Source organism: Mauremys mutica, chromosome 1, assembly GCF_020497125.1.
Source record: "Mauremys mutica isolate MM-2020 ecotype Southern chromosome 1, ASM2049712v1, whole genome shotgun sequence".
Lineage (NCBI taxonomy): Eukaryota > Metazoa > Chordata > Testudines > Geoemydidae > Mauremys > Mauremys mutica.
The window spans coordinates 331,331,439-331,350,219 of NC_059072.1; the positions used below are offsets into that span (position 1 = coordinate 331,331,439).

Genomic DNA, 18,781 nt, shown 5'->3' on the forward strand with positions numbered 1-18,781 from the left:
AGTTAAGCACCTCAAAAAAGATATTCTAGCACTAGAAAAGGTTCAGAAAAGGGCAACTAAAATGATTAGGGGTTTGGAGAGGGTCCCATACGAGGAAAGATTAAAGAGGCTAGGACTCTTCAGCTTGGAAAAGAGAAGACTAAGAGGGGATATGATAGAGGTATATAAAATCATGAGTGATGTTGAGAAAGTGGATAAGGAAAAGTTATTTACTTATTCCCATAATTCTAGAACTAAGGGTCACCAAATGAAATTAATAGGCAGCAGGTTTAAAACAAATGAAAGGAAGTTCTTCTTCATGCAGCGCACAGTCAACTTGTGGAACTCCTTACCTGAGGAGGTTGTGAAGGCTAGGACTATAACAATGTTTAAAAGGGAACTGGATAAATTCATGGTGGCTAAGTCCATAAATGGCTATTAGCCAGGATGGGTAAGAATGGTGTCCCTAGCCTCTGTTTGTCAGAGGGTGGAGATGGATGGCAGGAGAGAGATCACTTTATCATTGCCTGTTAGGTTCACTCCCTCTGGGGCACCTGGCATTAGCCACTGTCGGTAGACAGATACTGGGTTAGATGGACCTTTGGTCTGACCCGGTACGGCCGTTCTTATGTTCTTATGTTCTTAATATTAAGGATCAAATTCTGCCCTTGGTTATACACATCATACACCACTAAGTCATGAGTGTAACATGGACAAAATTTGGTTCTTGATTTATTGACATTCTTAGTAATTTTTATGATAAATAAGAAATCAAATGACTATATCTGGCATTTTTTTTACTATCTTTTAGTTTGCAAATATCAGTTTTTGTATTATGAATGTTACACACATGATATTTCTTAATAGCATTTGGTGTTTCAAGTAATCAGATTAAATCAAGTTCCTGACATTTCTAAAATTGGAAAATAACAGAAACACTTAGATTTATACCTTACTATCGGCCTCATCCTATACCATTGACATCAATGGGTGCTTTTCCTTTACCTTCACTAGGCATAGGATCAAGCTTATATGAGGAATATACGCCAGCCATGCACACAAACGACAATGACTATGAAATTACTATTTTTTGGTATTTAATCAAACTCAGCTTAGAAATGTTCCAACTGGGATCCTAATATTAGGCAGGTTATTAAGCTCTGGCCTGATTTTCAGTGGTGCTACAAGTTAATACCTGATGTAAAGAGCTGCACATTTTCTATTAACTAACTATTCACAAATAACCAGACAGAGAACACCCTTGTTACATTAAGCACCTTTGAAAATCAAGCCACACAAGATTGAAATATTCGCCAACGCCATTTTGCATGAGTGCAGAACTCTTTTTTTTTAGATGAGTATAGTCAACCACTGATAAATAGCCAAAACATTGTAAACAATCTTCTTTGTTATGATCTGGTGCTTTTGCTGACTTCAGTTCTCTGAGATGGAATTTCCAGCACTCCCTTGTTAAGTCATTTTCCTCTCCTCAAGTCATATCCATGCCATTAAACCCTGAAGTCAAGTTCAGTAATGGTTTTCATATAGCTGTTATTCATCAATGAACAATTTGAGCAAATATTGTTTCCCAGCAGGGACATTTACCCACATCACTTCTTCAGTCTGATGCTCTAGAATAGTTTACTTTTTAGTTTTATTATAAAGACAATGGACCAGACACTCAGTCCTCCTACATCCCCTTTATACTGCTGCAATGGAAACTTAGAGCAGCTCTAAGGCAGCAGCTAAAGATTCATCTATGCTAGTAGACAGAACCACTTTAGCTGAGGATTCCCCTATACTAGAGCAGTGGTTCTCAACGTGGGGTCTGCGGCCCCCTGGGGATGCGCGAACCCTTTCAGGAGGGCTGTGGGGTGCCATGGCTAAAACCCAGAGCCTGAACCCCAGCACCTCCTGCAGGGCTGAAGCCAGGAGCCTCGGGATTGGAGCTGCAGGGTTGAAGCCCTGATCTCTGGTAACCCCCCATTAGATTGAATCCCTGATCTCCGCCCACCCACTCCCCATGGGGTTGAAGTTGGGAGCAGCTGGGCTGAATTCCTGAGCCCCGATGCCCCCCATGGGGCAGAATCCCTGAGCCCAGGGGCAGAGTTGGGGGAAATGGGGGTGTTGGCCCCCTCCCCAAACAAGAGCAGGCAGTCCCGGGGCAGCTCCACACATCTCTCTCCACCTAGTTCTCTCCCTGCCCCCTAGCCAGGTCAGAGGTGGGCAGTGCAGGGCAGCTCCAGTTGGTGCCATGGATCAGTCAGCCGTGGTGTTCCCTCATCTCTTGCTGCTGGTGCAGGGGGTTGAAGTTGCTCCTCAGCTCCAAGCCCTCTTTGCTCACACATTCAATAAGAACGACCTGGGTTGAGGGAGCCCTTGGGGAACAGGGACCATAGGGGAGCCCTCCCACCACACAGCCCTTACCTAGCCCCCTGCCTGCACTGAATTACCCCTCTGCCGCACACAGCCCCTAGCTACCCCTCTCCCTGCAACCAGAGCTACCCCCTCCCTGCACCCTGAGCTACTCCCCTGCCTGCACTCAGCCCCTAGCTACCCCCTGCCTGCACCCTGAGCTACCCCCTGCCTGCAACCAGAGCTACCCCCCTGCCTGCACACAGCCCCTAGCTACCCCCTCCGTGCACCCTGAGCTACCCCCCTGCCCGCACTCAGCCCCTAGCTACCCCCTCCCTGCACCCTGAGCTACCCCCCTGCCCGCACATAGCCCTAGCTACCCCCTCCCTGCACCCTGAGCTACCCCCCTGCCCTCACACAGCCCCTAGCTACCCCCTGCCTGCACCCTGAGCTGTTTTCAAACTTTTTGAGCTGAGCCCCCCACTTTTGAGTTATAAAATTTGGTTGCGCCCACTCCCCCAACCCAGACTGGCAGGTGGCCTGCTGAGGTGAGTCAGGGGGTGGAGGTAGCACTCTCTCCCCGGACCCTGCCATAAGGAGCTAGCTTGAGCCCCGCTGGCTCCTGCCCACCCAAAATAGAAATCAAACTACACCTATGCCCATACCCTCCTCCCCAGCCCAGAGCTCCCTCCTTCCCCACTGGGCCTTGGAGTTTTTATAGCATGTTGTGGGGTGCCTCAGAAAAAAAAAGATTGAGAACCATGTGCTAGAGGATTTCTTAGCTGGTGTAGGTCTGGCTGGAGTACAGGGGTATGCCAAGGTGGCAGAGGCATTCCTGACCAGTGGATTGGCAACTTTGGAGCCACTATTCACTAGTGATTCTTGCAGCATCTAAATAGGAAGAATTGCTGCATGTCATTTAATTCAGTACAGGCTGGTTTTGAAAATATCCTTTGGTGGAGATGGAAACTGCAGAAAATTCAAACAATCCAAATTACCCCTCCACTTTCAGCACATTCTCATGCTCCCCTCTCCTTCTGCTATCTTGGAATTCCCAATCTTAGCCAGGCACTGAGGGAAGCACAGACAGTGCACTATCCAAGTATGATGGAGACAAGATATGGAGCTGTGTGCCATCACTTCTGTGTGCTGACGACAGCCCGGCCCAAAATATCTCACTGTTTCCTCTTGTGCTCTCACATACTTGGTAAAAAGGATGGGAAGGGGTTTGCAAAACACAACATTGCAGCATTGCACAAAACAGAGCCTTTAAAATAGAACAACAGCCGAAAACAACCCTCTGACCCTTGTCAGAGTTAAAAGGACAGCAGCACACTAAAGAGGTCCTGTTTCCGAGGTGGGGACTATGGGTGAGTTATCCATGGTCAGTGGTATAAGAGGCTACTGACAGTTCTCTAAGGGTGAGTGTGGACCCACCACATGGAGAACTACAAACAACAATATGGTCTCTGTCCCATACCCAGCGCTACAATAGGATTGAAAGGGCTCAAGGAAATCTGAGGGCTTCAGCTGACAACTATGATTATCAATATGCAGTACTCTTCCCCCAGTTAGGAAGATTAAAACAGCGCAATAACTGGCAAAATTGCCAGCATCGAGTAATGGCTTCCTGAATAATGGCCTAACTGCAGCTCATTTCAGGGAAATAGCCACCTGAAGGGAAGCATTAATGTCAACCAATATTGCTGATATTAGCACCATCTTATAGGAACAAGTGGGCCCAACGCTTCCCTCCACTTCCTGTCTCTAGCCCCAAGGATGAGGGTGCAACTCACCAGCCACTTATCATTATTTTGTATGTATCTTGTGATAGCACCTAGGCGCTTCAGTCATGGACCAGTACTCAGGGGCCACTGAGTTAAAGACCATATAGATGATTAAATCACAGACGGTGGGAATTGTATCAGTTACTATTTTTGCATTAAACAATATGAATCTAAGAGCAAGGTGTGACATTATATGAGTAAAATATGACCATGTTGATCACTGTAGCTGCCACTGTTATACAATTGCAATAAATCTTGTACAAAGTATGCCATGTAAGGTGTCAATGGAAAAGTTATGGTTTGATGAATGTGATTATCCTATTTGTATGCATGTGTCATTTTTGTATCTGGAGTTCTGAGTATTGACTATGTAACTGTATTTCAATTGTGTTTGCTCCTGTAACACCCACAAGGTATTTACATCCAGTCTAGCGAGCACATTGTGAAGGGAATGTTTCCGTTGATGGCCCATCAATGAACACAATGGGCCATGGAAGAAGCCTATCCCCACCTAATGGACTTTCCAGATGGACTGTAAGGGAATGAGGGGAAGTAAGAACTCATCTTACCCATCTATACAGGCTACCCAGACTCATGTATATAAAATTAAATAGGTGCAGCATGTTTACTTACTCCCCGCTTCTGCTGGAGAAGGTGGGCAGTGACTTGGTTGCACCCCACAGCTGGTGGCCAGAAAAGTTGAACTGGTTTGATGGGAGCGTGTCACAAATTGAAACTGGAAGAGGCCAGCAGAGCAAGAAGGAAGCGGTAAATGAATTGTGTCTCAGAGGCAACTCTTCTTGCTTTTCTGCACCACCCATTACTCCAGGTTGTCCCTCAAGTCAATACCTAGCTCCAATAAACTGGTCTTCTGAAATGAATGACAGGATCTTGTCACAGAAAAGCTCGATTGAGAGGGCTCAAGTTTCAAAATTTGGATCTAGATTTTCCTCCCCCATTCCTCAAAGTTGTGGGGTGTTTGGCTTAGGCCTATCTCTGGTTTTAAGAGTCATGACATAATCATAATAAATTATAACACTACTTAAGATCACATATTTGGGGAAAAAACTCTCCTGATTAAACATTCCTGCTGGGAAATGAAATGTGGCTCAAGTAATTTGTTTATACACGTCCACTAAATACAAATACGGAACTGCTGTAATCTTTGTTACTGTTAATGTCTCTTGAGGAGAGGAAACTGACTTTACAAGACAGTGCTGGGAATTCATCCCTAATAATTGAGATCAGCCACTGATAGTCATGTAGATCACTTTTCTATGTATCATTACAATGGAACCTGGTCTATATGCCCACTGGAATTTGAATAAATACAAAACATTATCACTATCAATAGTAAATATCACTATTTACTATTAGAATAGCATTGAGAAGCTCCAGCTAACATTGAGAAAGAACAAATCCATAGTAAAAGACAATTCCTGTCCACAAATGCTTGCAAGAGAAAGGAAGTATTATTAACCCTCTTTTATATATGGGAATCAAGGCATAGAAAGACTGAGTGAGTGGCCCATGGTGATGCAGGAAGTTTATGGCAGTTGGCAGAAATGGAACCAAGATCTTGACTTCCACACCTTTGGTTTTATCATAGGCCAAGGGTCGGCAACTTCTGGCACATGGCTCGCCAGGGTAAGCACTCTGGTGGGCCAGGCCAGTTTGTTTACCTGCCGCGTCAGCAGGTTTGGCTGACTGTGGCTCTCACTGGCCGCGGTTCGCCATCCCAGGCCTTTGGGGTGGCAGGAAGCGGAGAGGGTGAGGGATGTGCTAGCTGTGGCTTCCCGCCACCCCCATTGGCCTGGGACAGTGAACTGTGGCCAGTGGGAGCCGTGATCGCTCGAACCTGCTGACGTGGCAGGTAAAGAAACTGGCACGGCCCGCCAGGGTGCTTACCCTGGCGAGCCGCATACCAGGAGTTGCCAACCTCTGTCATAGGCCATCTTTCCATTTCAAATAGTCTCTTTCCCCTCCCACACAGCTTCCTTTCAGTCTGCCTGGCTCACAAGTAGGGAGCAATCTGACACTGGGGAAAGGAGTGGTACAGCAAAAACCGTGAGAAGGGAGGAAGAAGTGCCTGAATGAGACAGGAGAACCACACAATAGGGCAGCTGTCATTAATAAACCATAAGGAGAAGGGGAGAAGAAAGAGTTGGTGATGTGAGGAGAGACCAAAAGGGAACAGAGCCTCCTTTCCTCACCCAAACCAGGCTGACTTGCCATCAGGAAAAGACCCATGGTGCAGTTATCACAGGGACTAAGCTGTGCTGCCTCCTTACCATTCACTTTCAAACAAGTACTGAAAAATGTATTTACCTAATGCTCGGTGTCAGAATTTTGACTGGAATTCAGAACAATAGTAATTTGAGGCTGAATTTTGGGATAGTTACAGTACCACCAAAAATACAGACAGAAAGTGAGTCAGCTTTTTTCAGTCACAAAAATCACCCTAACAAATATTCTTTGGCTACTTTAAAGCGTGTGCAGTAATAGAAGCTAAAAGTCTTGGATTTGTTCTTCATCCTGTCTCTGTGTGGGTAGAAAAACAAAATCCTCACTCGTTTTTCAACTTTTTTTAATGATGACTATCGAAGAAATTAGAGAGACAAGGTGGGTAACTTAGTACCTTTTATTGGAACAATTTCTGTTGGTGAGAGAGACCTTGGTCAGTGCAGACACAGTGTTCAGAGGTGCATCTGCAGAGTTCACCTCCCACCCTGGGTGGAGGTAAGGAGGCACCTTACTCCCTATGCCTCTCCACCAGCCGCCCTGCTAGGCACTTGCTGAGCTTCTCCAGCCACTCATTTGCCAGCTGACTGTCAGTCACCTTCTGCTACCACCTGTCTTTCTGCTGTGACCACTGTACATCAATCTCTTAATGATTTTCAGTTCTTTGCAGGATGGGCAGAAATGCTGCCCCATCTCAAGTGATTTTGGCTCTGATTGAGCATTTAAAATAACAAAAGAGGCTCCTAATGAAGCCTCGGTAGCTCTTTCTTTGATCAGTGGGGAGGAACAGATTAAACGTGCTTTGAGCAGGGGACTGGACTAGATGACCTCCTGAGGTTGCTAGTTCCCCCCCTAATATTCTATGAGGAACCTTTGGGGTGGGTTTGCAATTCTCCCGGCTGAGACACCTATCCCCACCCCTCTTATTTTTACAGGCCTCTGTTACTTTTTATTCCTTTTTTAAAGTCTCGGTCAACCAATTAGGAAGCCAAAATGATGTCATGTGACAGTGGACTAGTATCACGTGACAAGGAATGGGTAGTTAAAATGAAGGGTTTGCAAGTAAGCCCTAGCCTGGCACATGTTAATTCCATCTATTTGGGTTGTAATTTTGAATAGCGAAGATATTTGTAGTAATCAGAATTTGTTCACACAAAATTCTCAAACACACACACAAAAAGGGTTAAATTCATCAGGTAATTTACTTAAAGTGGATTTGTCCAGCTGTAGTCTCTTTGACATCAGACTGTTTTATTAAGATGTATCTGTGTTTGAATCTTATGGAACCTTTATCAAACGAGAAGCCATTTTTCAGAAACTTGAAAATTTCTGTGCACTAGAATCAAAATTTCAGACTGCTTTTTCAAATTTTGCACTGGGTTAGCTGGTCTTCATTGTTGTCACGTGTTATTGGGCCTATTTTCCTGACTGGATGAGTCTACTGTAGGCAGTCAGCAGGACAAATAGTTAAAGCCATTTTAATTCATTTGGTCAGATGGAGTGGCTGCATTTAGTGTGTTCTCTCTCAGATGGCCAGCAACAACGGTTGTCGGTGGTGGTGGGGTTATCCATGTTCTTCCTGGCTGCAGTATGGTGGAGAGAGCAGATTATCTCCATCTCTTGGGATTGTAGGTGAGCAGTGGTCCTGCTTAGCATTCCTCAAAGACTTTGGAGGGAAGCACAGTACTTGCTCCAAAGAAGATACAGAAGAAGGCAATAGTGTTATACCAATATAATAAAAACCAGCAGGATCTTATTAAGAGGGAAAAGGCAAAGATGCCACATTTATTGTAAATATAATAGTAAAGCAAAACACAAAAGCAAACAATGTTGTTTTACTACTTATTTCTATGATTACTTATATATATATATATACACACACACACACATATAAATTCATTCACACAATCATTCATTCAGGTTCTGTATAGGCGTTATAGTTACCAGCCTAGACGTTGCTCATGCCAAGTTACTGGCCAGGTATCTTGGTCATGAGGATGGAGCCGAGTCTGTGTCAGATGCATCTGATGCTCCTGGAGGCTGGCAGCAGAACCATAGATTCAAAGTCTTCAGTCTTCAGAGTCCAATTTTATAGGAATTTATTCCTATGTCAGTCCATGAGAGTTGCTTCATTCTGCTGGTGCTAAATCAATCAGCAGGTGGCTGGCTCCATGTTGTCAGATGCTTGTTTTTCCTTCCTTTGAGGTGGTGGGGGTCATCTGGTTGATCCCACTTGACACCTTCTTTGGCCGACACTGAATTCTTCAAGCTGGTAACTCCCTAACCATTCATTCATTATTTAAACTAGGCACTCATTCACATACATTCTCTATCTTAATCACATCTATTTCACTGTCTCTTTACCTTTTGGGGTGTTACCAATTTATGTGAGACTCCCTGTCTTTTAACAATCAAAAATAAAGTGAGATGAAAACTTACAGAGGGTGGGGGTCTTTATCTATATACTATAACAGCTACGGTTTTGGTTTACTTAGAATTAATTAATGTTTAAAAAGTTTTATACAAAGTATTTCTTTGAGCAGGCTTCACACAGACACAGCTGGTGGCTTGCAGGTTAGAATCACAAATTTACTTCTACCATAAACCTTCAGTTATAAGGTATCAATTAACAATAAGTCATTTTTCATATAAACCATGTCTAATATAAACCTTCTTTAATATCCCTACAATAGTCCACCTTCCCGGCAGGAAGATGCCATTATCTAGGGTAGAGGGAGACTATGTGTAGAGAGAGCTGTGAGACCTGGTGGAGTCCCCATAGGTTCCAATAAACATTAAAATTTCCCTATTCTTATGGACACCTCAGTCATCTGCAGGGTCTTTGGAATCTGGCTGCATAATGACAGGATGGGTCTGTCTCTCCAGGTGGGCAGCCAGAATTTCTGGTCATTCAAAGCCTGTGTGATTTCATCCCATGCCCAGTAAGTAGTAACAGCACTAAAGCAATGGGAACCTGTTTTCATATAGGCCACCACCTCCTCTGACAGAGTGAAAAGACCTAGCTACTTCTGCCATCCTTAGGCCTGCCAAGGCCTTGATTCTTCAGCTTGGCTCTCTGTGTTAGCTAGATCCTAGGGTGGGGGATAAAGGGGTGAAGAAAGGAGGGCAGGAGCCATAATAGATCCCTTTACCTTTTCCAGAAGTGGAACTAGAGTGCATATGCTCTTGGTCTTTTCTATCCCCACTGGACATGGTGTGCATCTGTGTATACAATACATTACAAATCATAGAATCATAGAATTGTGGGACTGGAAGGAGCCTCAAGAGATCATCTAATACAGTCCCTTGCATTCATGGCAGGACTAAGTATTATCTAGACCCTCCTTGACAGGTGTTTGTCTAACCTGTTCTTAAAAATCTCCAATGATGGAGATTCCACAACCTCCCTAGGTAATTTATTCCAGTGCTTAACCACCCTGACAGTTAGCAAGTCTTTCCTAATGTCCAATTTAAACCTTCCTTGCTGCAATCTAAGCCCATTGCTTCTTGTCCTATCCTCAGAGGTTAAGAAGAAAAATTTAGAATTTAGAAAAATTTAAGAATTTAGAAAAATTTAAGAAAAATTTAGTACTGTTGAAATTTAATGAAAAGCGACATTTTGAGATCTCAGACAACCATATGAGTTGAACTGGAGAAATATGTTGCACTAGTGGTGATCCATAATACTGGAAGGATGGTCCAGCAGTTAGGACATTAGCCTGAAGACTCAGGAGACCTGGGTTAATTCCTAGCTCTGCTACAGACCTTGGGCAAGGCACTTAGCCTCTCTGTGCTTCAGTTCCCTGCCTATAAAATTGGGCTAATAGCACTTCTCTACCTCAGAGGGGTGCTGTGAGGATAATATATTAAGGACTGTGGGGTGCTCAGTCACTCTAGCGATGAATATAAGTAACTAAGCTAGATCACTGAAAGGCCCTTCTGTAGAAGTGAGCACTGCTTCCTGAGAGCCTGTCACTGATACTGTAGGGATTTCTGCTTTTTCACTTCTCTATTATACAAATATATGTTTTAAACTCTCCCCCATCTGGAGCAGGAGGGTGGCTCCTGGTCTCCCCCACCCATCCCCCACACACATGCACCAGGCAGTGCAGTCAATTGTAATGGTGTTACTGGTATATGCCAGTAGCAGATTACTTATCTCTCCCTGTCTATCCCCAGAGCAATGGGGAAGCAAAGAAGGACCTGTGCCTCAGAGCAGGGGGTTTCAAACTGCTGGTTGTGACCCAGTACTGGGTCGCAGAATGGAAGGGACTGGGTCATGGTGGCCCAAACCCCTTCTCCAGCCCTGAGCCCCCCCCCCCCGCAAACCTGAAGTCCCCTCCTACACCCCAAACCCCTCATCCCCGGCCCCACCCCAGAGCCTGCACCCCCAGCCCAGAGCCCTGACCCCTCCTGCACCCCAACCCCTTGCCCAGAGCCCCCTCCCACAGCCTGAACCCCTCATTCTCGGTCCCACCCCACAGCCCTCACCCCTCTGCCCCAGACCATATCTCCTCCCACACCCCAAACCCCTCAACCCCAGAGCCATTGGGTTCTGGGCATCCACAATTTTCTTCAACTAGGTCGCCAGAAAAAAAGTTTGAAAACCATTGCCTCAGAGGGATGATTTGAGTCACAATGTCTCCTGGATACCCCTGGCATTGTTCCTGTACCATTACTTAGAAATGTGTGAATTGCTCTCTGACAACCTGCAGAACTCACCTCTGTGGCTGTCAGTTTGACCTGGCTTGCATATCTGGGCCTTCACAGTCATGCTGATTCTCAGTTCATCACATCTGATACTCAGAACCATAAAATCATTATCTGTAAGCTTCAGTCTGCAAAGCATAGCAAATGAACTTGTTCATTAGCCTACCTCACCCTTCTGAGAGCCCTGGGCAAGAGCCAGGCACAATCTGGTCTGTAATTTTTTAGTTACTAACATGCTCAGTTGCCAATCCTAGGGACTGAAGTTTACAGATAAGAACATTATGGTCCCATGTGTCAAATGACATTGAATGAGATACAGCATTTCAAGCATTGTGGAGAGGCAGGAAGAAAGTGAGGTCAAAGTCCTACTCTCCCTCATAAAGTCCTGTGGTAGGGCCCATGGATTAGCAATCAAACTGGGAAAAGATTATGACATGGTTACTCATACCTTCCCCAGGACCTATTGTGGCAACACCCATTATTAAATATGCTTGCTGCTTCCAGAGGAGATATAATTATTTATAGTGGGGTGCTAATCATGTTGTGCCAAAGTTAAGATTGCACAACTATTTCCATTTTAGTCCTGTTGTTAGTTGCTTGCATCTTTCTGAAACATTCACTTTTGGAAGCTGACATTTCCCGTAGTTGGTTTGTGCACAAACATGGTTTGGGAAGGAGAGAGTCGGAATGGAAATTTGATTTAAAAAACAAGTTAGCCATTTTTGAATGTGAGACCTCAAGTCGGACGGTTCCGATGCTCCGTTCTTGAATGAACCCAAAGCTCTGTGTTCTCACCCATCTTTGACAGTAGTAAGTTCTCATGCAAGTCTATGGGTCTTGCTGTGCCATATTTCCATTGTTTATCACAGAACTGGTTGTATACATAACCATCTTTCATCTTCTTATCTGGAATTTTGTTCTTGTTTTTGAGCAAATACCTCTGTACTTTAGGTTGTTAATCTGCACTCTTTGGCCATCAGGACAAGATAATACTGGCGTCTTTGTTTCTTCACTCCCTCTCTGGTGATTATCCCATCCGTTGCTGGTGTCTCTTCTTATTTACTCACACACCTGCATCCTCACTCACACAAAGAATGGCTAAACAATTTTCTAATGAGCAATTAAAGGGAACAGCAAAGGGAACAGTTAACCAATCTTTTAACAAGCAGACTAGACTTGTAACAAAACAAAATTATTTTCAAGAAAAACAATTTCATATTACAATTTTAGCTTATAAAGCAAGACAACTACTGACAACAAATTGAAACAATTTACTAGATTAAGACAACTCGAATATTTGCTAACATAATATTTTTTCTCACACTGCAGCCCTTTAACACCTCTGAAAAATCAGACTACTTTTATGCAGATGTCTAGATACGACTTTTGGTGCTGAACTCATGTTTAAAAATGTTGGACTAATTTAGGAAGGAAAGCGGGAAAAACAGGAAGGAAAGGAATAGGAAAGTATCCTGGACATCCTCTGACAATATTGCAAAATCAGGGGGTTTCAGACGAGGTCATCTATAGTGTGTCATACAGCTGCTAAATGTAGCATTGTGCATGTTCTGTGGAAAATCAGAGGATGTTATAAACTGTGAGTCATGTCACTGTTGACTTTACAGAGCACCCAAGTGATATATATACCGGGACACTGAAGAGACATGCATAGAAAAGCTAGAGACTGAGAGATTTTGTTAAACTAGTGATAGGACAAAGACGTGATGTTGAAAATGAAGAGTCTTTCATTCCAGATCTTACTTTGTGTAGCATTTTCTTATGCTTTTCCACTAGCTCCAGAAACAGAGAAGGAAAATGAAGAAGACATGCAATTTGCTAAGGTAATGATTGTTGACAGTATATATGAATAAAGCTGATAGGAAGAATTAGTCTTTTATCATGTTAAGATCACAGCAATAACTATATAACTATTAAGATTATTCTATACATTCTAAAAGAAACATGAATGTCATAAAATGTGGCTGTTTTTTTTCTGATCAGAAATATCTGGAAAAGTACTATAAACTTAAAACAGAGGCAGAACCTATCTTTAAAACGAAGAACAGCAAACCCATAACTGACAAAATCCGAGAAATGCAGGAATTCTTTGGGCTGAAAGTGACTGGGGAACTGGATTCCAATACTTTGGAGGTGATGAAGCAGCCCAGGTGTGGAATACCTGATGTTGGTCAGTTCAGCACCTTTCCAGGGTCTCCTAGATGGACAAAAACAGATCTGAAATATAGGTAATATTTCAATGTGTTTCCTGGATTGCCATTGGGAATTACAGAAAGAATTAGATTTATATGTTAATTATTATTTATTCTTATCATTATGGTAGCACCTAGGAGCCTGAATGAGGATCAAAGCCCTATTGTTGTAGGCAATAAACAAACACAGAGGTAGACATATATTGTGTATCAAGGAGCACATTGTCTAAAAAGACAAGACATACAAATAGTAACATACAGACAAAAAGGAAGCAAAATGTTTAATGTTAAGTACATGTCCTGTTAGTTGCATTTTTAATTGCCTAAATTTATTTCTTTATTATGTATTTATTTCCTTATTATGCATTTAAAGGATTTTGAACTACACACCAGACATGGAACCAGCTGATGTAGATGAAGCGATTGAGAAGGCTTGGAATGTCTGGAGCAGTGTGACCCCACTGAAATTCACCAGAGTTTATGAAGGCGACGCAGATATAATGATCTCGTTTGCGGCTGGATGTAAGATAATCCCCATGTGTCAGTAATGAGTATTGACTCCTTTACTTACAGTCCTGATTGAGAAGAATCTTACTTTTTATGTATCCTTTTCTAGTTCATGGTGACTTCTTTCCCTTTGATGGAATGGGTAAGACTCTTGCTCATGCCTTTGCACCGGGCGAAGGTATTGGTGGAGATGCCCACTTTGATGAGGATGAATACTGGACCAAAGATTTGAAAGGTAGGTATTCCTTACCATTTTATTAGCATTCTCTGCTGCACAGTATTTGATTGTAAGAGCTATTAGCTCATTTTTACACTGGAAAGAGATGGGAACACAAAAGTAATGCAGCTTAGTAATAAACTACATATAAAGGGTCTGAGCCTGGTGTACTTCTCAGCAAAATTCTCCTTGAAATCAGTGGTTCAGATTCTGAGCTCAGTGACACGCATGACAATCCATATTAATTCCACTGAAATCAATGCAATGACTACAACTGTGGCTCCCGTGGAGTGACTGGAATTACCATGGAGGTTGACTGTTTGACTGAGTTAGTCAATAGGCATTACTAGTGTATGGCATGGAATTGTGCACTTAGGTTGAGGCTCTAAGCAGTTGTAAAATACTGAACTCACCACTTTAAAAATAAAATATAGTAATAAAGTGATGATAACTTTTAACAACCTTGTGCAGGGAAAACAATGTGTGTTCAGTGCATGAGTGTATTTGTGGTGCATGTTGGGTGCTTCTCTCTAGTGTGCTTTATCGTGGGTTAGATTATGGGATCACAAGCTATGGGGCTCAATGCAGGAATTACGGAGTGAAATTCCATGGCCTGTGTTATTCAGAAAGTCAGTTGAGACAAACATAATAGCCTCTTTTGGCCTCTGAATTCATCAATATGATCAAAACCTTGGTTATACGTAAGGAGAGATATTTCTGCAGTCTGAACAGAAGCTTTCATGTTGGCTGGCCTCATATTTGCTTCTTCGAAGGAAAAAAAGTGTAATACTCTCTACATAATCAAAAACTAAATCTTTTCACAATCTTTTCTCAAGACTAAACATGCCCAGCTTTTTTAAATCCTTCCTCATAGGTCATGTTTTGTAAACCTGTTATCGTTTTGGTTTCTCTGCTCTGGATGCTTTCTGATTTGTCCACATATTTCTTAAAGTGTGGCACCCAAAACTGGACACAGTACTCCAGCTGATGCCTCACAAGAGGCACAATTCTCTCTTGTGTATTACATATGACACTCCTGTTAATACACCTTAGAATCATATTAGCATTTTTTGCAACTACATCACATTTGTGGCTGAGGTTCCGTTTGTGATCCACTATAACCCCAGGTGGCTCAGAGCCTGAGTTCCACTGTGACCTGGATCCAAGCCCTGTCATTTTGCAGGGTGGACACAGCTCAAGCTGCAGATCAGAGTCAGAAGGTGTGTGTAGTGTCATATGGATGGGCTAATACGGCTATGAGACCTGGGTCCAGCAAGTGTAAACCCAGATTTACAATGCAGTATGGATGCTTAAGCATGGGCTTGGAAACATTGTGTTTCCAATCCCAGGTCCCACAGAGCCAGATTTACAATGCAATGTAGACATACCCTTTGTTTCCCTTTTTTAAAGATAGCTACTATGTTCGCCCTTCGCTCCTCTGGGACCTCACCCGTCCTTTCCTATTGTTTTACGGGGACATTTATTTAATCTACATGCATGCTATGCTTTTTATATTTTTAGGTTACAACTTGTTTCTTGTTGCTGCTCATGAGTTTGGCCACTCATTGGGTCTTTATCATTCAAATGACTTTGGCTCCTTGATGTATCCATCCTATAAGCAGATGGATACCAGAAACTACAGGCTCCCTCAGGATGATGTTGATGGCATTCAGACCCTATATGGTAAGGAGGAAGCATCACCTTTTTTTAAAGTCTCTCTCATACAGGTTACAAACAATCTGATGAGAATGTGTAACCAAGAGCCATACTGTGGCCTACCAGTGGGGGGCATGAAGGGGGTAAGGCACCTCCGCCCTTAGAGCAGTGTACAGGGGCTGGCTGTAACTGTAGTCCTTGCTCTTACCTTTACGCAGGGACTGTGTTCCCTCTTGTGTCCTCTGGGTGCTAATCATAGCCAAAGGGATGAGAAGCAGGTAACGCCATGGCTCACTCTAACTCCATCTGCACAAGCTAGCTCAGCTGGCTAGCTGTGAGGAGGAGCACGTAGTGTGATCTCTTCTTTGTGCATATTAGGCACACACGCCCCGCCCCCCTGCAGAGGTGAGTGCTTCCTGGGCATCACTAATCCGAAAGGTTTACATATGTTTCTGTATGAAACTTTGTGACAGTCTTGTGACAGTTCCTAAGCAGACGTGAATTGGCACAGCTCCATTAATATCAAGGAGGAGCTCAGAGAGGCAGTGGTCAGGGCACTAGGCTAGGAAACCTAGGTTTAATTCCTTGCTCTGCCATAGAGCTTCTGTGTCACTAATCCTCTCAGTTCCCTGATCCGTGAAACGGGGATAATAGCATTGTCCTCCCCCACAGGGGTGTTGAGAAGATAAATACATTAAAGATTGTGAAGCATTCAGATCATATGGCTCAGTGGTGGCCATATAATTACCTAGATAGGATGGGAAAACACTGTTTCAAACGCATTGAGAATTTGGCCCAGTATTGCTGTTCTCCAAGGGCTGTGGTAGCAATACTAACTGACCTTCCAAGTCTGCTTTTAACCTCTTCCCTAAGGACCCCCAATCTCTACTGAGGCACCAGCTTCCACACCACCCACAGAAACACCCACAGAATCATCAACCACAGGCATCTGTGACCCTCACGTGACTTTTGATGCCATCACCACCCTCCGTGGGGAAATAATGTTCTTTAAAGACAGGTAAATTATTTCTGTTTTGTCAACATCAAGTTTTGCTTAGATTACTCTTGTAATGGCAATGCTTTGACAATTAGTTCAAGAGGGGGGATTGCCTTCCAAATGTATAGTCAACACAATCTCACAAATTTCTACTTGCCCATGCAACCTGGGTGAAGTAACTGGGCTTTCTGACAGGTGAGTAAATATTAGTATTTTAAATCATCCTTAGTCATCCTGTGCATGGTCTGTTACATTTCCATGCCAATTGTGCAATCAGAGCACCGTACTTTGGCCTGCAGCCATATCACATGAAGCATTGTTCTTGACAGACTGGTGTCAGACTGCGGATGGCAGATCTAAAGGGAAAACTATGGGGCTATAGAAAGTGTTGTTGGTGATTCAGTAGGTGGCATTCTTAGCCTCCAGACAGCATTGAGTCAAGGCTGCAGCTGCAGTGCTTGGTGACACTCTGCTGTTAGAGGTGCCATCTTTTCAATGAGATCTGATACTTAACCCTTTAATGGGTCATTTAAAGATCCCGATGCACTTCTTGCAAGATGGAATAAAAGTGGCATCCCCAGGGTTTTGGCCAAAAACCAACTCAGGGAATGACATTCTGCCTGCATAAGTGCCTCCTGAAGATTCAAAGGAAGAAATTATTCTTAAATGTCCCTCCTAAAAAGTGCAGTTTAGTGTTGCTGTGCGCTGTCAAAAAGCAGATACATTGCACCGAAGTGATAGCTGCATTTACATGGTGGGCAAAAGGATTCCTCCTGACATGGCATTACAGATAGGTTTCAGCTCTTCCCTGTGCCTTACTGAGGATCAAAGGAATGGGAGGGAAAGGGTGAGGTAAAAGGGCAGGGTGGAAGATCCCCAGTGCAAATAAATAGAAGGACAGGATTTCTCTGTAGCGCTGAAGAGGGCACTAGGAAATGGGCATTGCATCTCCAAGGGGACATGATCTGTGGGTTGGGGGCATGTCCCACCACCTGCAACTAATGAGCAAATGTACAGCTCATGTAGTTGGAATTTTTATTAAATTTCCCTGTTGATGATCTCATGAATTATTGGTAAAATATGATTATATAAACAAGCAACTTGTCTTTTCAATCAGGTATATCTGGCGCAAGAGTCCTTATTTCCCAGGTATTGAGCATGATTTAATTTCTTCCTTCTGGCCAGCCCTACCATCTGGCTTTCAAGCTGCTTATGAAATTGACAAGAAGGATCAAGTGTTTCTTTTTAAAGGTATTTCTATTGAATTTCTAGACATTCTTCTTACATGTGGAAATGAAGAAGCAATTATTATTATTATTATTATTATTATTACTATTAATAACCACCACCACCCAGCACTTACATAACTTTTCACTTCAAAGTGCAGTTTCACAGTCGTTAACTAATTAAACCTCACAACAGTCCTGTGGAATAAGATATTGTGCCTATTTCATAACTGAGAGGAAAACTGAGAGTGAAGTTAAATGATGTGCTTAAGGCAGGTGAGAGGATCAGTTATATAAAATGGAGTGCTTACATTTAGTCAACTAAATTCATATTTAGGCACCTAACTAAGTGGCCTGATTTTCAGAGGGGCTGAGCACTCCCAGCTCCAATGGAGGGGGGGGGGGAAATGTTTTTTTTAACTACTCTAATGAAATTATAAAGCAAAAAATCCAAGTGTCCTGAAATATTAAACATTCCAGCTGCCTTGCAGGAAAGGAGTATCTTTAAATTCAGTGCTATCAATGGAATTCACCCCACAGGGAACATAAACGTTTCCTTGGGGAGGCTCCAAGACTGTAATTAAATACTGCTTAATCTCATCAGAAGTCCCTATCGAGCTTTTCTATCTTGCTTTTCTTGACAGGCAATCAATACTGGGTTGTCAGTGGATACTCTGTACATCCAGGTTATCCAAGGAACATCCACACCCTGGGCTTTCCAAGATATGTTAAGAAAATTGATGCCGCTGTTTATGACGAGAATACCAAAAAAACGTACTTCTTTGTAGGTGACAAGTATTGGAGGTAAGATTAAATTCTCCCAGCAAATAACTCATGCACCTTCTTTAAAGCCTTATTAACCCTTTACATTTGGAATGATGACAAATCTGTGGCTC

At 43.2% G+C, this 18,781-nt stretch overlaps 1 protein-coding gene across 3 annotated transcripts in view; it reads left to right on the plus strand.

Moving 5' to 3' along the window:
- The window catches only part of LOC123371439 (stromelysin-1-like), a 51,504-nt gene that overhangs the window by 31,163 nt on the left and 1,560 nt on the right, over window positions 1-18,781 (plus strand). For 2 of the 3 annotated variants that reach the window (XM_045019075.1, XM_045019085.1), the window contains exons 3-10: window positions 12,867-12,913; window positions 13,074-13,318; window positions 13,656-13,804; window positions 13,899-14,024; window positions 15,528-15,689; window positions 16,536-16,680; window positions 17,777-17,910; window positions 18,530-18,689. In XM_045019075.1, the coding sequence (XP_044875010.1) occupies window positions 12,867-12,913; window positions 13,074-13,318; window positions 13,656-13,804; window positions 13,899-14,024; window positions 15,528-15,689; window positions 16,536-16,680; window positions 17,777-17,910; window positions 18,530-18,689 (1,168 nt within the window). Of the gene's footprint in view, window positions 1-12,772; window positions 12,914-13,073; window positions 13,319-13,655; window positions 13,805-13,898; window positions 14,025-15,527; window positions 15,690-16,535; window positions 16,681-17,776; window positions 17,911-18,529; window positions 18,690-18,781 lie in introns of those variants that run through there. The other variant, XM_045019067.1, reaches the window with a different exon arrangement.